Source organism: Aptenodytes forsteri, unplaced genomic scaffold, assembly GCF_000699145.1.
Source record: "Aptenodytes forsteri isolate BGI_AS27 unplaced genomic scaffold, ASM69914v1 Scaffold177, whole genome shotgun sequence".
Taxonomy (NCBI): domain Eukaryota; kingdom Metazoa; phylum Chordata; class Aves; order Sphenisciformes; family Spheniscidae; genus Aptenodytes; species Aptenodytes forsteri.
The window spans coordinates 225,603-246,241 of record NW_008795020.1 but is presented as its reverse complement, the minus strand read 5'-3'; the positions used below and the strand labels follow the sequence as shown (position 1 = coordinate 246,241).

The following is a 20,639-nucleotide window of genomic DNA, read 5'->3' as shown; positions in this document are numbered from 1 at the left end:
GTGGAGCGTGGAGCTGCAGGGCCCCCTGGCCGTCGAGGCTGGTTGCTGGTGGGGCCCCACGGCCACGGGCCCCCGGCTGCGGGGTGGCCCGCTGGTGGAGCCCCACGGCCACGGGCACCGGTGGCCCGGGGTAACCCCAGCCCATCGCCCTGTCCCCCGGGGCACCGTGCTTGTGGGGCAGGGGGGACCCGGCTGAGGCGAATGGGCTGCCGAAGCATCAGCCTTACTCCCCAAAAAACCCCAAACAACCCTTCAGGGTGAAAATTGGTCCATTGCACACTTGTGCGTTTCACCCCCGATGAAACCGGGGTGGGAGCGCGGGGAACCTGATGGTGGGAGGGCAGTGGCTGGAGCGACCCCGGTTAGCAACCCAGTCTCTCTCACCGGGGGAGACCACACTGTCCGTGAATCCCTTGGTATCAAACAAGTATTGGCACTGTTGATGGTATCCTTAGAAACACACCTGGTAGCTTTAGTCAAATGCTCTCCTCTACTACTCTGTTCACCATGAAGATGAAAGCTATTTCCTTGTAATGTGAGTATCGTGGGCTAAGTTTCTTACGGTGAATTTTCTGGAAGAGGTCCAGAGGGTTTGCACTTGTTCCCCAACAGAAAGTCAGCTGAAGAGATGCTCTCCAAGAGATCTTCTAGTGGTATTCAGGACTACTCAAGTTATGGGCTGTAACCACAGTGGCTACCAGTTCGGTTGCCATTCAGAGTAACTAAGCTGCTGGCCGGGTACAGCATAGTCATGAGATGCTATAATCTCATCATTTCATTCACTCACCAGACAGGATGATGCAAGTTCAGTTATTTGCAGTTTGCTGATGGTCTTTAGAGCAGGGCAAGCTGTTACTACAGACCTTGGAACAGGGATGAAAAGAAGTTCTCTTCTAGATCTGTATCTCAGAAGAAAAAAACAATCATCAGAAAGTAAAAGAAGATATTTTTAATAACTGCCCTTATGTGGACATCTACGAGGAGTCCAGTAGGATCCTAATGCTTCAAACCGTCTTGGCAGTCTCAGCAGTCAGTTTCATGTAATGATGTTTCTTCAGAATGAAAAGTCTTCAGGCTTCTAGTTCTGAGCTTGCTTCATTGAGAAGTAAGGTCACTAAATGTCTGCAAACAGTCCAGTTTCAGAGTCAAAGTACAACTTTTGTTCCCTTCCTCCCAGCATCACTTGTATCTGACGAGAACTGAGGTGATCTCCGTGCCCTTGCTTTATTCTGACTTTGGAGCAGCGTGATATCTCTATAAGAAGGTTCTTCTTGGGTAGTAATATTGTAAGCTGCTCTTGCAAGCTTTATCAGTGAGGTTTCTACTGAATAGTCATCAGTAGATGAACTCTGTGGTTCCAGGAGGGAGAATAAAGGGGAGAGAAGATCAAAGGATTACAGGGAGATATTTTCTAGGGAGGAGCAGAACCTTTTCAGTGCGTGTATCTGCTTCTTCTAGGTATAGCAGGTAAATTAATAACAGTTCCAATCTATAGGGTAGAAGCTGCAGTTAAGAAGCACAGGGCAAGATACCTACCTGTAGCTCTGGAGAGACATAACAGCATGGCTTTATGCTGTTGCCTTCTCAAATGGCAGCCTGAGATGGGATGAACAAGTGTGTTGCTGCAGTTGGCCAGGTGCTGCTAACATTGGCAAGGTCTGTACTGATCAACACAGGGAGGCTGGGGAGAGGCTCCTACATATGCTCAGGTCTTTGTTACTTCTGGAAGTGCAGGAAGCTTGGTGCAAAGATTGGCCCTCGTTCATTCAGGTGCTTACTCGTGCAAGAGCCCTCCGAGCTGTCGGCAGTGCCTTCCCTGTTGAAAGTCCCCATCTGTGGAACTTGGTCTGATCTGACTTTGAACAAGCTTCAAGTGGGATGCCAGATGCACTTATTTGGATTAGGGTGGTTTTTTTGTATTAGTGACAAATGGAAAGAGGGTTGTGTTACTGATGCTTGCAGAAATGTTAATACTGTGATGCTGCCTGTTGTGGGTGGCATATTGCTGCTATGGTGATATGTTTTCTTAAATTGTTATTTTTAAATGCCCTTTCTGTATGTCCCTTGTGTCCTATCAACGGGGCGGTAGGGAAGGAGTGTACATTTGGGTTCAAGCATGTTTGTGCTTTTTGTCTCTTCTCAGCCACCATCTTTCCCCTTTTGTGAAGCGGGACAATGCCAAGTTGTGCAGTTACCTTGTCCTGTTTGGTTGTGTTTTCACTGGTGCTAATTAAAAACTATAGCGGTAGGGAAGGAGTGTACATTTGGGTTCAAGCATGTTTGTGCTTTTTGTCTCTTCTCAGCCACCATCTTTCCCCTTTTGTGAAGCGGGACAATGCCAAGTTGTGCAGTTACCTTGTCCTGTTTGGTTGTGTTTTCACTGGCTAATTAAAGTGCAGTTACCTTGTCCTGTTTGGTTGTGTTTTCACTGGTGCTAATTAAAAACTATAGTGGCCTCAATCCTTCTGGTTTTTTTTTTTTAAGAGAGTTTATTTTTAGGAAAAGCAAAGAAATAATTGAGTTCCAATTTTTGTTTCTGACACAGGCTTTGACGGTAATCTGTTGTGGTATATACATCTTGGTGTATGTATTTTAAACCCCCCCAAAAACCAGGCTAATCCCCACTGCAGTCGTGGCGACCAGCTTTAACAGTGCAAACTTGTGAGGTTCCAGACGGAAGTGTATTGCGATGCCCGGAGTACTGCTGCTGTCCCTGGGTTTCCCCTCAACCCCCTGTCCCCCCCTCCCCCTCTGCTTTAAAAAAAAAAATTATTTACAGGGAATGGCAACAATTGCCCAGAGGTTTTGCTTGTTTAATGTTCTCCTTCCTCCCCGGACGGAAACTGTAACTCTTCCCATAGCTTCCCTCTCTAGCTTCCTTTCGCTTTCTTGAGCTGTTTGCTTACTGTTACTTTCCAAACCCCTTGGTACTCCTGCCTCCGTGGTGACAAGGGGTGGGGTCCCTGCTCCGCATGTGATGCTGACAGGCACAAATGTGAGCTGATACACCCCAGCAGCCTGGGCCAAGCGGCCCTGCGCCTGGCTTCCAGCGCTGGGAGAGCGTGCGGCTGCTGCTTAGGGTGCCGGCACCTGCACCTCCTGGCAATCCGACTTGCCTCAAACTCTCCCCTGAAATGCATGTGGGCTTGTACCACAGTGGGTCTTCACAGGGGGTATAGTTTGTTATTATAAAATAAGGGGATGGGGAGAGGAAAAAGGTCAGTGCTTATAAAAGGGGCTGTTGGCTAGAAGGACCTTCTTACCTGTTCTCCCTTCGTGATACATTATATATGTAGTCTTTCCTGCCTAATGTAGTTGCATACTTTGTCCGTCTTCTGGGGTTTTTTAAGTATGGCCTACCATGGTTATAGAAGTCTTTGTTTAAAAAAAAAAAACAACTAAGCAAACAAAAAACCTATTTGGAGCAGCAGTCTGCGGACCTTTTGGCTGACACGTTTTCTGGAGATTGGGATGCGTGTGTGTTTCTGTGTTGTGTTCCCACTCTACAATTTTCTTTCCCCCCCATCCAGATTAGCAAGGCATCTACAAAAAGAGGCGCAGTCTCAGCACAACAACTCGGAATTCACAGAAGATCAAAAGGTGAGTATTGCTGTTTGCTCAGCCAAGGAGCTTGACTCGTAGATGTTGATGTCTGCTATGGTTCTTTGTATCTTGCAGACCAGAGCCTTATGAGACCTTTTTTCCTCTCTCGATATACAGAAACAGAGCCCAGCATGGCTAAAACAGTTGCTGTTATTGGATGTGACAGATGCTCTGCTGTGTAATATTGAATGTCATGCATGCTGGCCGGAGTCCTTCATAACCTGGGTGTTTCTTTTTTTGGGTGACCTTTTGATAACTTGCTTATACAACTTTAGCACAATTTATGTTGTGAAGTCTGAATACAAAACATCTTGAACTGCAGACATTGAGGGTGTGTGAGGAGGATGTTAGCTTAACATGTAACACCTGACTGGGAAGGGTCCTGGCAGAATACTCCCTACTTGTCTCTTAGAGTGTTATTTGTTTATAATCTTTCAAAATACTGAAATTACTTTGCTCCTTCCTCCCTCCCCTCAGTTGAAAAGGCTGTTTCTTGTCTCAGCATCGTAATGCAATTCTGTGACAGGATTTAAGAGGAAAATGCTAGCTGAGGTCTCATACATTCACGCATTTTCAGCAAAATAAAATCTTTTTGAGATATAAGGCCTTGCTAAATATTTGTGTCTTGTTTAAAGGCGTGTTTTTTCTTAGGAATACTAAATTAGAGAACCCCTGTATTTGCAGATTTCCAAGTCATAAGGTCACTCGTTTGAGCAATGGCGTTGCCTGAAGATTGACATTTGCTAGCCCAGAATCCCACCTATGGTAATAGGGTGCTAGAGTAATGGGATCTGTGTTTGGAAACGTTGGTCCTGAAAACAGGTCCTGACTACAGAAATTGGAGATGAACTTGATGTGTTTAGAGAAATGCATTACAAAGAAATACACCTTTACATAGTGTCTGACAGTGGTTTGTAACTGTTTCCCTGACATGTACCAATAAGAAAAGCAAAGAGCTGGTCTTCCATGTTCTGTTTACCTTCTGCAAAGAAGGTGGTGAGGCTCATGATCGTCTTAAACTGAGTCATAGTCTTGGAGAAGGACTGGGTCCACCTTTCCTGACCTGAAGGCTTGGGAGCCTTGTTAATGTTGGACAGCTGTTTACTCTGATTGCTTCTGCTCTCTATCCCTTGCTGGTAGCTTTCTCCATCATTCTCAGCTATAGTCATCTTTACTGCGTGTTTCCCCTCTGTGGATACTTTTGAAAATACGGTTACTTCATGAAGGCAAAGCTGTTAATCTCACTTCTGGAGGCATCATCTCCTGTGAGTATGGGAACCAGAACCACACAGGGCTTTGCTTCCAGATGTTCCCCGAATCTTGTGGAAAGGACCTTGGACCAGATTGTGGAAGCGAGTGAGGTCAGCCATGAGGGAAGGCCTGGGGGGCTCAGGAAGCAGAGATAACTGACCTCAGATGTTAGATGTGCAACTGTGATCATGTCTTAAGGCAACAGTCTTCTGAAAAGAAAGGGGTGGCTGTTTTGAATCCTTGCAGAGCAATACCTGTTTCTAAAGCTGATATAACTTACAAAAGAGGTTGACATTTATATCACTTGCTTCTTTTTGCAGATCAGTAGGGGGCTGATGCACTGAAACTTTGAGCCTGGTTATCAAATGGTGGTGCCTATTTCATTAGCCACATACACAGCCGAATTCCCCAACATTTTGTTGAGAGAACATTCTCTTTCCCTCCTCTACCATGAGGAACACCAGTCACAACAAAAATTAAGTCTTGCTATTGCTTTGAAAGAAGCACTTAAAACTCTGGACAGCAAAATCTTTTAGTCTGACATTAAGCTCCGTGCTGTTCTGGCCTTCCCTATTTCTGCAGGAGCTCAGCCGGTATAATCTAGTTATCATGACCGATTACTATCATTGCTAGTATCATTCACTTGGCGTGTAGAAGTAGAGTTTAGCACGCTTCTGGGTTTTCAAGCAGTTTGATTAAACAGAAGCCTATCTTCTCTCTCGCCACCCTTCAAAAAATCTACATACCAAAACAGCTACTTTTGCTCAACTAAGTTCCTGCCAGTGCATCCACCAGCATGCTATTTCCTCCTGGTTCTGGAAAGTCTCTTTCCCCAATATCTTGTCTTTCTGAGGTTCTGTATGTCATATAAGAGCCACCTCTTTATTTTTCTGAATGTAGAACAGTGTGTAAACTTCAGGGTTTGCTTATCTGATATTACTGGCCAAGGCTGTGAACAGAATTTCTTAAATTGGAGAAGGCAAGGCTATGAAGCTAATCATGATTTCCAGTTGCTTGATCTACCATCGTTCCAGTTTTTGTGTAGATTTACAGTTAGCTGTTTTCCAAAGGATCATACACACTGCTGAGAATTACTATGAGGCTGTCGTTGTTTGTTTCTTACTTGACATACTCTGTGGGGAAGATGGATTTCAGCAGTGATTCTGCTCTGTACCAAGGAAAACTACTAGCTTTACAGCTACAGGGAAAGGACAAGGCTAGGTTCAAATCCTCAGCCCCATCTGTCTGTATAAACTTTTACCATGTTTGGGTTTATTTCATGCATCACAGGTGGTGTTACAGTGCAGATAGGACCACACCATAACTGATGGTGTGTTACTTGCTAATGTAATCGTACAATCTGTTAATCTAACAACACTTGACAGATACCACCAATTTCTTTCCTAGGCGTATTGTGAGCCAGTTATCATTTATCTTATAATAAATGTATTGTTTATGGTAAGAATTCAGACTTTTAAATATTCATATCTTGCCTTTTTGCTATTGATCTGAAGAGTCTGTTTTGAAACACTGTATGCTACTTCCCTTGATAGAGCAGACTAGTCTCCAGAATTTGCCGTTTGTTCCTGGATTTTCAGTTTCTGGGGGGTTGTTGTCTTCCATCTGCTGCTGGACATAATTCTGGAGTTTTAGTCCTTAGGGAAGGCTCTGTCTTGACTTGGATAATTGACAGTGCTGGAATCTTCATTAATGACTGAATTTTGTTGAATAATTTCTCTGCAGATAAATACTGTAAACAACAAGTCATTGTGTTTAAATCTAGTCACCCTGCAACAGCTTTAAGGAGGCTGTGCAACAATTTCATCACCTAGAAGCTGCGTGTATGGAATATTAACAGATACAGTTACTGGTGGATTTACCTCAGTCTTAACATCTTCATCCTGCTGTTCTTTATTTTACCTTCATTCTCAAAAAATCCCATCTTCATTCATGATCAACCACTGTTTTGCTACATGAATCGTTGCAGTTAGGTTTGGCCATGGTTGTCAGCTTGCTCCCAGCTATAATTACTCTCACCCAGTTCTCTATGCAATAAATTTGACCTTTAAAGCCCTCTTCCAACCGCAGTTGTTGCTTTTCTTGAGTAACTGTTTTTGTGCTAGGCTGAGTTTTCGGCAGTATTAGAAAATCATGCTTTTTTTTATGCGATGGTAACTTGCTGAAATAAGAGCACTGTTGAACAGTCTTAGCATGATTCATTAAACTACTGGTCTCCTAACAGCCTAGACCTCTCTTTAAAGCCAAACTCTGCTCTGGCTCTGTATTTATGCAAACGTCGTTGACTGCGTTACAGTTAGCACAGTCATTACTCACACAACTGCACTGAAGAAACCTTGACTACGAGATCAACTGACTTTTTCCCTTTCTAATCATGAGTTTACATAAAACTAAATCTTAACTATTTTAAACTGCAAAGTTAATGATGGCTTCATTCTTTCTAATGAGATGCAGAATGTTTTCCCTGCTGCAAAAATGAGCCTTTGCATGGGATAGTTGCAGCTGAAAATGATAGCAGTGTTTAGCTGCATTTTTAACTTTTGGGTTGGGTGTGGTCCCTTAAAAAAATAGTTATGAATAATGCCTGCTGGGAGCTTGCCATATTTCAATAGATTCCATATAAAACCTATTCTTTACTATTTTAAGACTCCCAAACTCTCTTCAGTTAATCTGTTTCTAGAGCCATTATTGCCCTTCAGCCCTCAGGAGCCAGAGGACACACATTTTGTATTGCTGCTTGTCCTGTTAGGAGGTACCTAGTTCAGGCAGTTCTAAGAATACACAGTTATGCATCTGCAGGATTAGGAACAGGGATGTTGCTGAGCTTATCGGTGAATTGACAAAAGGAGACAGGGGTTGAGCAGTGCTTCTTGAGACCTCATTTACCGTGTGGGCTTAATGCTCTGCATGTAAGACAGGGAGGGGAAGAGAAGCCATGTGAAAATCTGTTTACATGTTCTGATTCCGTGGTGAGGCACAGATACTATGTGCTGGCACCCTGCGAACTTGCAGCCCTCTTTCTGTGGTGCTGTCGGAGGGGTTTTGATCTAACACAGAATGGGCATGCTCTCTGCTCAGCAGTCAACACCCAAACTATCAGAACAGCTGGGTTTTTGCAAATGTTAGAGCTGTAGTCAAACCTCAGAGATTTCCCCTCCCTTCCCTAGGGAACCTGTGGATTCCTTTCTTTTACCCATTACTTCACACCTTCCTCTTTAAGATTCTACCTTTGCAAATGTATCTTTCCAGATGTTCTCAAATATAAAAAGGAATTCCTTTTGTTACACTGCAGCTGATTAGATGGATGTAGTGCATTTTCACCCTAGGGACCGAGAATCATAGACCCCCCCTGCCGTGGGCAGGGACATCTTCAACTAGATCAGGTTGCTCAGAGCCCCGTCCAACCTGACCTTGAATGTTTCCAGGGATGGGGCATCTACCACCTTTCTGGGCAACCTGTTCCAGTGTTTCACCACCCTCAGCGTAAAAAATTTCTTCCTTGTATCTAGTCTAAATCTACCCCCGTTTAGTTCAAAGCCATTCCCCCTTGTCCTGTCACAAGAGGCCCTGCTAAAAAGCTTGCCACCATCTTTTTTATAAGCCCCCTTTAAGTACTGATAGGTTGCAATAAGGTCTCCCCGAAGCCTTCTCTTCTCTAGGCTGAACAACCCCAGCTCTCTCAGCCTTTCTTCATAGGAGGGGGGTTCCATCCCCCTCATCATTTTCGTGGCCCTCTTCTGGACCCGCTCCAACAGGTCTATGTCTACTACAGAAGAATCTGCTTCTGTAGTACTACCTGGTACTACAGTACCCATCCAGCCTGAAGGTACATGTAGATTCACAACACCCACGTGTGGAGTGTGGGTCTGGAAGTGTCAAAATGAACCCAGGACTGTACGTACTCCTTTCTTTTTCAAAAATCTGTGTTTTTCCAAGCTATGCTGGAGATCCAGCTATGGATAGCAGAATTTATTTCAGGGAGGTAGAAGTTTGTTGACTGAACCTAGACTACAAAATGAACCTTGGCAGAAAAGGAGCTGTAATATTTTTACTCTGCCATGTTGCATGCAAGCATATGGTCATGTTGCTCTGTATTAAAATTCCCAAACAGCACACCCCTGCACATGCTGCATCCTAGGCACAAGAGAAAACAACGTGTCCTATGCTAACACGCATCACTCGCTACTTTCCTGGGAGGTGCTCAGAAGAACTGAATTTTTTATAAGACCTCCATAAAATGGACAGTAATATAAACTACGAGGACGTAAAGTCTGGGCTAATGCTATGTTGTAACAGTGTTTAAGACGAGAGGAGATACCAGGTGGTGAGAAATGGCTTTGAAAGCTTTGATGAGCCTGTGGTGGCAGATGAAAATCAGGTATCTGAGGCTTTTACACACTCCAGCTGTTGGCTCTGCCCTTGAGGTATTGATGTCTGATCTGCTTATGATTCAGCTCCTGAACTCTTTCAACTTTCAGTGTGGCATAAGGTGAACCGAAACTGGAGCCACTTAGCTTTTAGCCCAGCCTATTGAAACTAGTGGTGGCCCAGGAGCTGACCGAGAAGCAGTTCTGACTGCAGGAGAGTCAAGGCAGATGACTGGGGACGGTAGCTGTGAAAGCACGCCTAGTTTTTATCTGCTGCCACAGACCTCTTGGAGCTCTAAAATGTAACCCTCCTTTAAATGGAAGTTTTTGGCTTTTGACTGATACCACATAACTTGCCAGATGCCCGTACTCTTGAAGCTCTTTGATGCTAGAGTTGTGCTCTAGGAAATCGTTTCCTCCCCTTGCATCCAGCTTGGGGGGAGCTGTTTTTATACTGCTTGGTTTAAAAGGAGAGAATGAGTTACAGGTGCGTATTTCAACTTTTATCTTCTTTCTGAGGGGAAATCTTACTTTGAAAATAACCTGCTTTTCTTTATAGCTTCATTGTTGCTATTTTTCTTGCCCTTTAAATGTTCCACAGAGCATTTTGAATTATATTTGGCCCTTATCTCTGCAGATAGACTTGGTTTTTCTTCACTAAAACCTTTTAGTTAATGAATAAACTTGTGATGGTCAAGCGAGGTAAAATACACCATGCAGTTGTGTCCACTTGATGTCAGTTATGGAAGTCTGAATTCCTCTTGATTTTGTCAGCTGGTAGTAATAGAAACAAGCGTGACTGTTGCGGGAGCTTCTTACTTTGTGAGACATAAAAGCTTAAGTAGCACTGTCTTCAAAGTAAGACTCCTAGTAATGGGGTATTTTGAAGCCCTTCCCTCTCTTCTACATTTTCGAATAAAAATGAGATATTACTTCACAGTTCTGCTCAGGGATATTTTAGATAGCTGACAAGTTTAAATCAAAGAATCTATTTCATGCTTCATTCAGAGTTTAAATGTCTTGAAATTACAAAAATAGAAAATTAGAAAAATAATCCGCCTTTATACTTCCTCTCCCACCAAAACCCACAAAAGCGGACCGTGTTTTTTTGGTGCTGAGATACTGGGCTTCTGTAACTTCTGAGGAGGGCTGACTTCGTCTGCTGAGTTTGTAAGCCCGATAGAGGAACTGTAGACATGACTCCTAGAAGGGCAAATTAGAGCAAACCACTCGAGTTCTCAAAAAGTAATGTACTGGTTGGTTTGGATTTTTTTTTTTTCTCTCCGCTATCACTTCAGAGCAGTTGAGTTTATAAACAATTTATGATGTGGTAGGCATTATTACAGTTTCTGCTGAGTGAATGACCCCCATCTGTGTTGATGAGCTGTGGGAGGGGACTTAACTGGCAGATGTCTGTTTAATCTATTGCGCTTTCAGAAAATCTTGTTTGTGTATAAAAAAGCTTTTGATGCTGAATGATCTGGTACTGAATAATAGACCTGAAATCTTTGCAAGAAAAAGCAATTGTTTGTATTTATATTTTTAAAAAATGTGAATATGGAAGAATACAGTTTCAGTACTAAATTAAGTTTGTGGTTTGTTTTTGTTTTTTTTTTCCCTTTCAGAAAACCATAGCTAAAATTGCAACATGCTTGGAACTGAGAAGTGCAGCTTTACAGGTATAGCTCTCTTTCCTATGTGACTTCATACTTTAGTGATAAGTAACTGTAGAGATTTTTAAAGTTAGTTTAGTGTCTTCAGACATAGCAAAATTTGTGCAAACAGAGTGAACAAACCCTTGAACACTTAGACTTTCCAGGTTGTCAACATGATGCTCCAGGTGGCTGCCTTAAAAACCTTTAAGTGCTTATATAAGCATGTATTAGGGTTTGTACAGGAATTTAACTGCAGGTCTCATGTCTTTGGTTCTTTGCCTCATTTTCCTCCTTCAGAACTGATTAGTTTGTCTTCCTAACCTGTGTGCAAGGGTGAAAAGATTCCCGGAGTGACCCTTGCAGTAATTCAGCCGCTTCACAAATCATAATACAGCGCAAGGAAGAATGTGTGTGTAGAATAAAAATGACTTTGTAGCAGTCATGAAAACTGCCAGTGCTTTAGGCAAGTGTGTGAAAATAATGATTTAGAAGCGACTCTTTGGGCTTTTTTCCTGGACTGAAGGTAGATGTCATGGAAGTGAATTTCTTTTTCTCTCAGCACAATCTTATCCCCAAAACAAAAGGGAAGTCAGAGAAATTTCCAACAGAGTGTGGATGGGGGAGGGGTGAATCAACTGAAGCGAAGTTTGGATTACTGGATCACCTCTTTACCAACAGAAAATGGTGACAGGCAAATTTTGCATCAAGTTACTCACAGCAGCGCTCCTGAGTACTTCATGTTGCTGTACAAGGTGCAGCAGCTCCATTGTGCTGCCTTCAATTGTCTGAGAGGCTGGGATACGGTGACAGTTTAGGCAGCATGCTGGAGCTGGACTAATGAGGTGGGGGCTGACCAGTCTCAAGGCTGTGCAGCGTTTGAAGAATTATTTGGTTAGCTCTACCTGTCTTTCTATTTTGATCTAACCTGGGGTGTTTGAACAGCGTTGCATTTGTTCTGAGTCACTGTGATTTTGTGACGAGGGCAGGTGTGTTCCATTGTGGGACAGCTTCATGGGTCAGGTCACATCTCAGAGCAACAGCAGAAGATGCAGCAATGTCATAACCTGCCAAACTGAAGAGATGATGTCTTGCAAGAACAGCCTTCCTTGCTGTTGGTTCCTCAGCAGTAACTCAAGGTTTTTATAACCTCATGTGAGGGTACTAGAACTTCTCATCCACTTCACTTTGGGGAGTGTTTTACTTGCTGCAGTTTTGTTGCAGGTTTCTTAGCAGAGATTAAAGCAGTTAGTGAGCGTGGTCACCTTTTCCCATTCTTCTAATAGTGTGGGTATAGCTGCTTTACTGTCTTTCTGTAGTCTTGCAGAAGGTTCCTGTTGACACTTGGGCAAAATCAAGATTAAAAACCCATCAGGCCTTAAAGAAATGTTGAAAACAATGGGTAATCTTAAGAGATGCCAAGGGTGCAATGACACAATAGGTAAGACCTGATCCTCATCCTAAAAGAGGATGTCAATCCTCTTATTTGCACCACTTTTCTTATGCCAGCTCTGCCACTTGTAATCCCAGAATAGGCTAGTTCAGCTTGCCAAACTGTCAGTGAACTGCCTCAGAATAAAAAATTAAAAACTTTTCTGTTGAGTTAGTAAGTCAAATAGGCTTACTGAGAAGCAGACATGTGCTACAGCCAAATGAGGAAACTGCATCATCAGACTTGGAGAAAGGAGAGGTGGGAATCCCTCTTCCATTTGCAGTGAGCTCTTAGCTGAGTGTTCTGTCAAGCTTATCCTGTATACTGTAATTTCTGCCAGTGTTACAATGTTGGGTGTAACAGTCTTGAACTGCGAATGCTCCTGTTGGAACATCCCTTTGCAGTCTTACAGCTGATCTTGCTTCAGAACAACTTGGTTGGGGAAGAATTAAAACATCCCTCTGTCTTAACGTTCCTGTGTCTAGTAGGTATGAAAGACCAACTAGTCGCTTTAAAAATATTTACCTTGCATTAGAGCTTGGAACATGGCATAAGTTTGTTCTCAATGAATGAGAAGTAGTGTACTTTCCGCCTCACCTGTGAACCTAGCCTCTGTTGGGGAGACTTTGGGGGTGAACCTAGCCTCTGTTGGGGAGACTTTGTTTGGGTTTTTTTAGGACGTAGCTTTGAAGTAACTTGGTTTGCTTGAACAAAGGAAGCACCTTGCATGCTTATTCTAAGATTTGGTAGCTCTGTCTGAGGGGAAGGTGCATACTAAGTTCTAACCCTTTCTTTGTGATGTCCTAGTCCACCCAATCGCAGGATGAATTTAAGCTTGAGGATCTGAAGAAGTTGGAACCAAGTAAGTAGTATCTTTGTATTTTAAGTGAGTGACATTTATCATTACAGTGGAAAATATGACAGCGGCACAAATACTGACTGACCACAATGTGGTTTGACAGTAATGCTGGTTTTAGGTGGTTCTTCCAAATATCTGTTACCACATAGACAAAACCTGATGTGTGTTAAGGAATGCAATGTGGGTAACTTCAAAGTATAGTAGTCCTAATGTTTCAGATAACGTCTTCATCTTTATTCTCAAATAAGTAATCTTTGGGTGCTGCTAATTTTTGCACAAAATAGTAGTTTAAGCTATCAGTAGTACAGAATATAATCAGCTGGAAAATTTACCTGCACATTTCTTATTTGAACTGAATTTCAACACTTTTTGGTCTTCCTCCTTGCAGCACGAAATTTATTTTTTCTTGTGAAAATATTTAACTTGTGCTCATGGTAGCCAATCACTTGTCACCTACCACCGTAATGCTACCAGACTAACGAAGTTAAGAGTCACAGTGAGGATGTGAGTCAGTCTTTGAAGGGTTTTGTGTGAAGTTGTTCCAACTGATCCTGGGTCAGTTCTTGGTATGTCAATCCAGAAATAACTTTTTCATGTAGGAAGTATCTATTTATCTGCTACATTTTCCTTACGGTAACACTGGCTGCTTTATTCTCAAAGCATCCTTATGATCAGAGCTTCCACATCTAAGCAATATTATCCTGAATGCTAATGTTTCTGCTATTCTTGGGGAACAGGAGATGTGGAAGAGCTTCTAAAACCAGCTGGCAAAAGCTGGTTTTATTTTGCTCCCATCACAATTGTACCATTAAGGGGGATGTTGGGGATAAACATGATGGGCAGGCAGGTGTTTCCACTTCATGAATAAGCTGAGCTTCTCTGCACTCTCATTCTCTACGTAACTGGCACAGGATCCTACAGGGATGCTTGTCAAGAAGCAGGGCATTGAATTGAGGTTCCTAATGTCTCTACCAAAACATAGAGTCCAAATGCTTTTAAACTGTTCCCTGGAAATGGAAAGTGAAGGTACGTTACAATACTGCTAGGTCTGTGAAGACCAAACTCAGGAAAGGGTTTAACTATGTGTTTGGAAGTACTAGGTCTTTCTCAATCTGTATATTGCATGTCCGGCCTCTGCATCCTCTGATTTGGGATTATTTTCTATAGATACTCCTGCTTTCTGTTTACAAAGTATTTAAAATGTTGTAATCATTTAATGACTGTGGATTTTAGACTCCGTTGTGCAAATGCCCTATGAGTGATTGAACGATGGAAGAGGGAGAGGAATCATATTTTAATTGGTCAAACTGTTCTACAAATCAAAGGAAGTGACTATTGAAGGTTTAGTCAGAGTTTGCATTCTGACAACAGACATAAAGCTTCCCTTGAAATGCCTCCTTTTCTTAAAAGCCAAAATTTCAGTTACTGTACAATAGTCCTGTTGCTTATCTTGCCCTCCCTCAGGGGATTGATTTTTAGCTGTCAAAAAACTGTTCAACAGTGTGAAGCACATTCAGCCCATGCTTCATACAACAAGCAACTATATTAAAACTGAGGAAGAGTGTGTGGCCATCAGTTTTCAAAGACACTGAGTTATTTTCCTTGGAGGAGAACGGGTGCTTCTACAACAATTGAACATTGATGTTCTTAATGCTGCTGTCTGACTTGGATTGCTCTGGCCTCTTTCTCTCTGAATTGTGCCTTTGTTTTGTGGTTTTTAAGTATATCTGGAATAGAGTAAATCTTAATCAGACCAGCACCAGCCATTTCATAAAATACACCATGAAGTGTTTAAATTTGTGTGTTGTCAATTTTCTCTTGCATTCCACCAGAAAAAGCTAAAAAAATCTGGGCTGGCAATGCAAATAAGCAGTTCCTTTGTTAGGTCAAGCCATTCTGTTAGGGTGGAACGAAAACAGCTATTCACACAATTTGGCTTGTTTTAATTACTTTTGTGCCTGAAGCTGTCAAAATGGCTGAGAAATTTGGTTTGGGTTGTTATAACAACCAAAGCCCTTAGATTTAACCTTTTCTTCCCACCCCCACCCCCCACCCCCTTGTGTTGTTCAAGTTCTAACTTTTCCTACTTAAGCTTGCATTTCACGCTGCTTGGAAAGTGAAGCAGTTGGCTAGTTTTATTTGTTTATAGGATTTGTCACTGAATCTTCTGTGCTAGAATAATGCTACAGGAGGGTCCATACATACAAATAGTTCTTTTGAGACTACACTGTGAAATAATTGCTAACGCACTGGATCTCACAAATCCTTTTCTTGTGAAAGCTTATACCAGTGTTATAATACGTATTACAAATGGTTAGGCTGGGACATCCTGTGTGCCTGTGTTCGTGTGTGATAATTCTAGCCACTAAGCCACTAGTTTCAAACTCAGTCTATATGTGTTATAAGAGAAGTAGATACTGGGTTGTGCTGGGGAGCCTGATACCTGAATTATTTTGTGTTGTCTATTTAAAAAAAATCAGTATAGTTATCATAGGCTCTCACTAAAAATCTAAATGGACACTGGTCTTACTGCTCATGTTGATAATTTCTTTTGAAATCTTTCAAGAGAGAGCCAACTGCTGATAAAATCAACGTGGTTTTGTCCAACGTCACAAAAGAAAAGGCAGCTTCTGTGTGAGAGCCTGCAGAACTATTTTAAAGAGATTTCTGTTGGAAAAGCAACATAAATGCAGGCCACGATGCTGGGATCTGCCCATTAGTTACACACATGGAGAACTTTCTGTGAATCGTGTTCTCAGCAGCAGCGTTACAGAGGGGAAGTGCTCTTTCTCCCAGAGGTGATGTGTGTTTTTTAAAAACAAAACAAAACCCGAAAAAGTGCAAACCAACCTCTTAAAGCTTAGGTGTCTTATGCAGTATTGCAAGGGAGATTCCTGTTCATTGTAACCTTTTTTTTTTTGTGATCTGGTTGTTTTTACTTAAATCAGCTGAAACTTGCACTTGTAATAGGTGTAAAGAGGATTTTCCTTTTCTTCAAAGGATGATTGTTGCATTGCTGTTTTATTGGTTTGCTTTTCCTCAGTGACCTTGAATAAGTATTTCACCAGCCTGAGTGCTGTAGAGCCACTTCTTACCCTGATGATGTTTAAAGGAGCGCTTTAGTGAATCGCCATATTACAACTTTGCAGAAGTATTTGCTATTGGTGATGAGAGAGAGTTGAAGGCCTTTTAAAAACTTGATCCACCGCTTTCTGCGGCAAAAGACAAGAGATTCTGGATGGTGTTTCCAGAAGTGTTTAAACGTTCAGCATCACCTTTGTTACCAACACCCCCGGGATGTCTGAAAGCAGCGTACTCCCGTGGGCAGGTCCGGCACCAAGGCCCGTGTGCGTGGCTGCGGCTCTGTGGCAGAGGGGTGTCTGCTCAGCTCTGCCTCCAGGCAGCATCAAGATTTTAGGCGCTGTAGGACTGTTTGCCTTTTTCCTGTGCTCGCATCGGTGGAGTATTTTGTGCCCTCTAGCGATGGCTGAAATGAATTACTAGGAGGGTTTTTTTAGAGGATGTTCATTCATGTAGTGAGAGAAATTGGTTACTGGGAAGAGAGAGGAATCTAGTGCTCACCAACCTTTGGAAGGTGGGAGGAGAACTACTGTGACTTCTGTTGCTTCTGTATAACGTGCCTGTGATCTGTAAGAGATCTCGCTTTACTGAGATTTTTCTGCCTGGGGCAGTTTCACTTTCTGTCTCTGGTATGATGTAGCTCTCCAAGAGTTGGGGAATTCTGAATTGGATAAAAATCCCCTCCTTTTCCTGAACCTCAGCTGCGCTGGAAGGTGACTCTCTGCTATTAATCAGCTGCCTTTCTGTTGGGAAGTGGCTGTGAATTTTTACCATGTTGAGATCTGCATTACTTATCCCTTGGAGCAGAAGTCTCTGGGGGGAGAGTGAGAGAGACTTGGCATCAGTTTTGTCTGTCACATCTCTGACTGAAGGCAACTTAAAGCTTTCTATGTATTGATGCATTGTGTCCAGCTGGAATCAGGCAGTACCTAACCTCTCAGGTGGTGGTACAGAAATCGGAAAAAAAAAAACCCAACAGAAGGAGCAAAGGCTGGAAAGACTTTTTGGGTTCTTTGTAGTTTCCCGGAGGGATTCTTTATTCACTGTAGCATTCAGATGGTGTCTGGTGAGTTAATGATGGAGCCCACGCTGAGCGATGTGAATATGAAGACAGACGGGGAAGCTGTCTCTCCTACGCTGGCTGAATTGTAGTGTGCAGAGGCAGAGGGGCCTGGCAGTGGTTCCTTAAACGTAACTGGTATTTAAGTAACTCTGGGTATTTGTGTAATTCTAACACTGTTTTAAAACAGTTTTGGTCTCATTCAGGGGTCCTAAGGGGAGATTTCTAAAATGTGCTCTGAGAGGGCATATTGCAAAGTGAGACTCGGTAAGAGGACTCAGCTTTTCTACTTCCTTTCTCCCTACCCAGTTGGGGATACTCATTGTCTGGTAGGAGAGTGCCTCTCCCTGCAGGTGTTATGTTGTAAATTTTTAGGTCCTTTAGCCATCATGAAATGCTTATTTCTTTCACATGCTTTTGGAAATTTTGCTTTTACTCACAAATGCTTTTGGAAATAACAGCTAAAGTTTGTAATTACTAAAACTTAAGTTTCTAATACAAATGGCAAAGCCATTCTCCACTGAATGCTGGAGAGTTTAGTCAGTGTCTCTGGGGCTTGATGCTCAGATGTTGCACTGGATCTCTTCTGAATTTTGCCAATCTGCCCAGACATCTGAGGGCAGGAAAAAAAAACACCAACCAAAAATCCCACCGCCACCAAAAACCAAAACACATGCATGAAGAAGTAGGAAATCTCAACTAAGGTATGTGTTACCAGCATGCTTGACTGCCACAGTGGCTGTCTGTGCAGCCTACGGCGTCAGTTCTGGAGACTTCAGTCTGTTTGGAGCTGTTGCCAGTAACAGCACCACCCTCCTTTCAATAACCACCAAAGATTGCTACCGTTACCTCGGGGGTCTGTAGCTGTTTCTCATGATGCTTTTGGTTATTGCCGTGTTTATCTTCCCTGCCTGTGTAAATGTGGTGGTGATTATGTACTGGAATTGCGGTTAGCCTGTCTGAGTGTTATAGTGATATAGCTCTGATCAGGATTGTACTGGTGTTTAAAACCCGAGAGAAATTTTTTTTGCCATGATCTGATTTTTTTATATTATTTGTATGTGTGAAGATGAATGTGTGAGAATGGACATAGCTGTGCAAAGTAGTGGAATTAATGCTTGCTTATGGATATGGATTCTTTTTTTTTTTCTTCCTTCCTGTCTTCAGTCTTAAAGAATATCCTCACTTACAATAAGGAGTTTCCCTTTGATGTTCAGCCTGTTCCACTCAGGTAAGAGAGAACTGGGTCACTTCATGTACAGATACGTATCCGAAAGGGAGCATAGCCTGGGACCTGGTGTACATCTGAGACATTAGAATTTCTGGAGCTACCTACTTGCTGCATTGCTTTGGGTAAACTCGTTAAAAAAAAAAAACCAGAAAACTTTTGAATTCTGATTTTCTAGGTACCACTAAAAATCAAGCCCATGCTTTTGGTAAAATCAGTAGTTGGTAGGCCCCTACATCTCTCTGTATCGTCTCTTGGTTTTAGACTGTGCTTTCTATGTGGGCTAAGCTCCTGCAACCTCTGTCAGGGTCTGTAGATACAATTAGTAGCTAATCAGAAGCATGAAATGACATTGAAGCATGTTGCCCCTGCTCTATACTCAGATGCTGACTTGTGTGTTGAAAGCCAGATAATGAATGATCTTTGGTCTCGTTCTTCTTTTTCATATTTTACAGGAAGATTTTAGCACCTGGAGAAGAAGAACACTTGGAGTTTGAGGAGGATGATGAGGAAGGAGGAGCTGGAGCCGGGTCTCCAGACTCTTTTCCTGCTAGAGTTCCAGGTAGGGGCACTAGCCTTGCCATGCCAGCCTATGTAACGTGTAAGTTCTGTCTCTGAGAAGCCCCTTTCTCCACCTGTGATGTGAAAAGTTTGGGTGAGGAGCCACAGGCTAATATAAACTCTAATGCTGTGTTGGAGAACCACAAAGGTGGCCAGTGGATTTTTTTTCTCAGCAAACAGTATCTTATTGCAAAACAGTTGTATGGATAACCTATGAGGGTGGTGCCATCTACCTCAAATAATTAGCCTTTATTCCTTGTTCAAACTCAGTATTTTCATTCCATGCACTTCCTTAACTGTACTATGTGAAGTGTTTCAAATGCATTCAAATGTAAATTGTGGCAATGTTTCTCCTGCAAAGGCCATTACATCCTGCGAGAGATGTGATAAGTTGTTGCTGGTTATTTTTGTATTGCATCATCTGGTGAGACAATGGCTTAGACTAAACCTGAGCTCTGAGAGGATAAAGAGGGGCTAGCTTTGGTTTTGATAGGTTAAGTCCTTGTCCACGTGAAAGCACTTGTAGAACTGGATATACCTACAGATTCTAGAGAAGGTTGTCCTGTAACTTCAGCTTTTGTCAATTTACCAGGCAAAGGAGTAGGCTGTTCCAACAGAGGTTCTTTTGGTTCCTGGTGTAGTTTCTTTGCAGAAGAAACAAGTTTCTAGTTTCAGAGCAGGTTGGCAAACTTTGTATTTCAGGAAGGAGATAACAAGCAGGGAAAATAATACTGGAATTATGGTTGAAAGAGCTGGGGTGTTGCATTACTTATGCCTGGAGAAAACACGCCTCTGTCCTTAGATTTGAGCCAATGCATGCTACTGAATATGATCCCTGCAGGCTATACTGATGTAGGTATGCACAGTCTACAGTTGTTTATGCTAAGCTCACAGGCTATAATATATTGTGATATTTTATTGCTGACATTTACTATCTTGATCCTTGTTATTCACCATGATAAAGCCATTTACGAAGATGTATTCTGTCTGTCCGAAGTACGGCAGAGAGATCTTGAGTAGCTCTCGGTATGGTGGTGAATCAGTAAGGCTGTGACCATTACCATAGTGCCAACAGTTAGAGCTGTACGCATATAGTGGACATAGAAGCTGTGTGTGTGCTTAAGAAAGAATCTAAGTTGATGACAGATTGAGTTTACAGTTAAATCACTTTCAGAGAAGTAGGGTAGCCAAGTCGGAAAGAGGAGAGGTTTGGGACGTATACTTTCTTACAGAATTATTCCTCAGTAAACCCATGCTTTTAAGAGGAGGTGAGAGCAACTCCTGAACTTACTGATATTTTGCATTGTCATCTACTTAATAAACTGCATATCTGACTTTTCTGAATTTTTTTGCATGAAGGTAGACTTCCCCATAGCTACAATAATCTAAACCCCAAAGGTGGTTTTGCACTGCTTGAACACAGATCTTGTTTCCCCATTGAATGTAAGTTAGTGTGGTGCTTCTTACCTGTTGCTCTTTCTCTGGGTGATGAGGCTTGAACGAAAGCAGCTTGCAGCCTTCTGAGGT

The 20,639-nt window shown here is 42.5% G+C and overlaps 1 protein-coding gene across 1 annotated transcript in view; it reads left to right on the top strand.

The window, feature by feature from the left end:
* Positions 1-20,639, top strand: part of AIDA (axin interactor, dorsalization associated) — a 31,838-nt gene that overhangs the window by 2,031 nt on the left and 9,168 nt on the right. Inside the window, exons 3-7 of the mRNA XM_009275756.1 lie at positions 3,531-3,600; positions 10,865-10,918; positions 13,131-13,185; positions 18,491-18,554; positions 19,007-19,113. Of these exons, the coding sequence (XP_009274031.1) occupies positions 3,531-3,600; positions 10,865-10,918; positions 13,131-13,185; positions 18,491-18,554; positions 19,007-19,113 (350 nt within the window). The remainder of the gene's footprint in view (positions 1-3,530; positions 3,601-10,864; positions 10,919-13,130; positions 13,186-18,490; positions 18,555-19,006; positions 19,114-20,639) is intronic.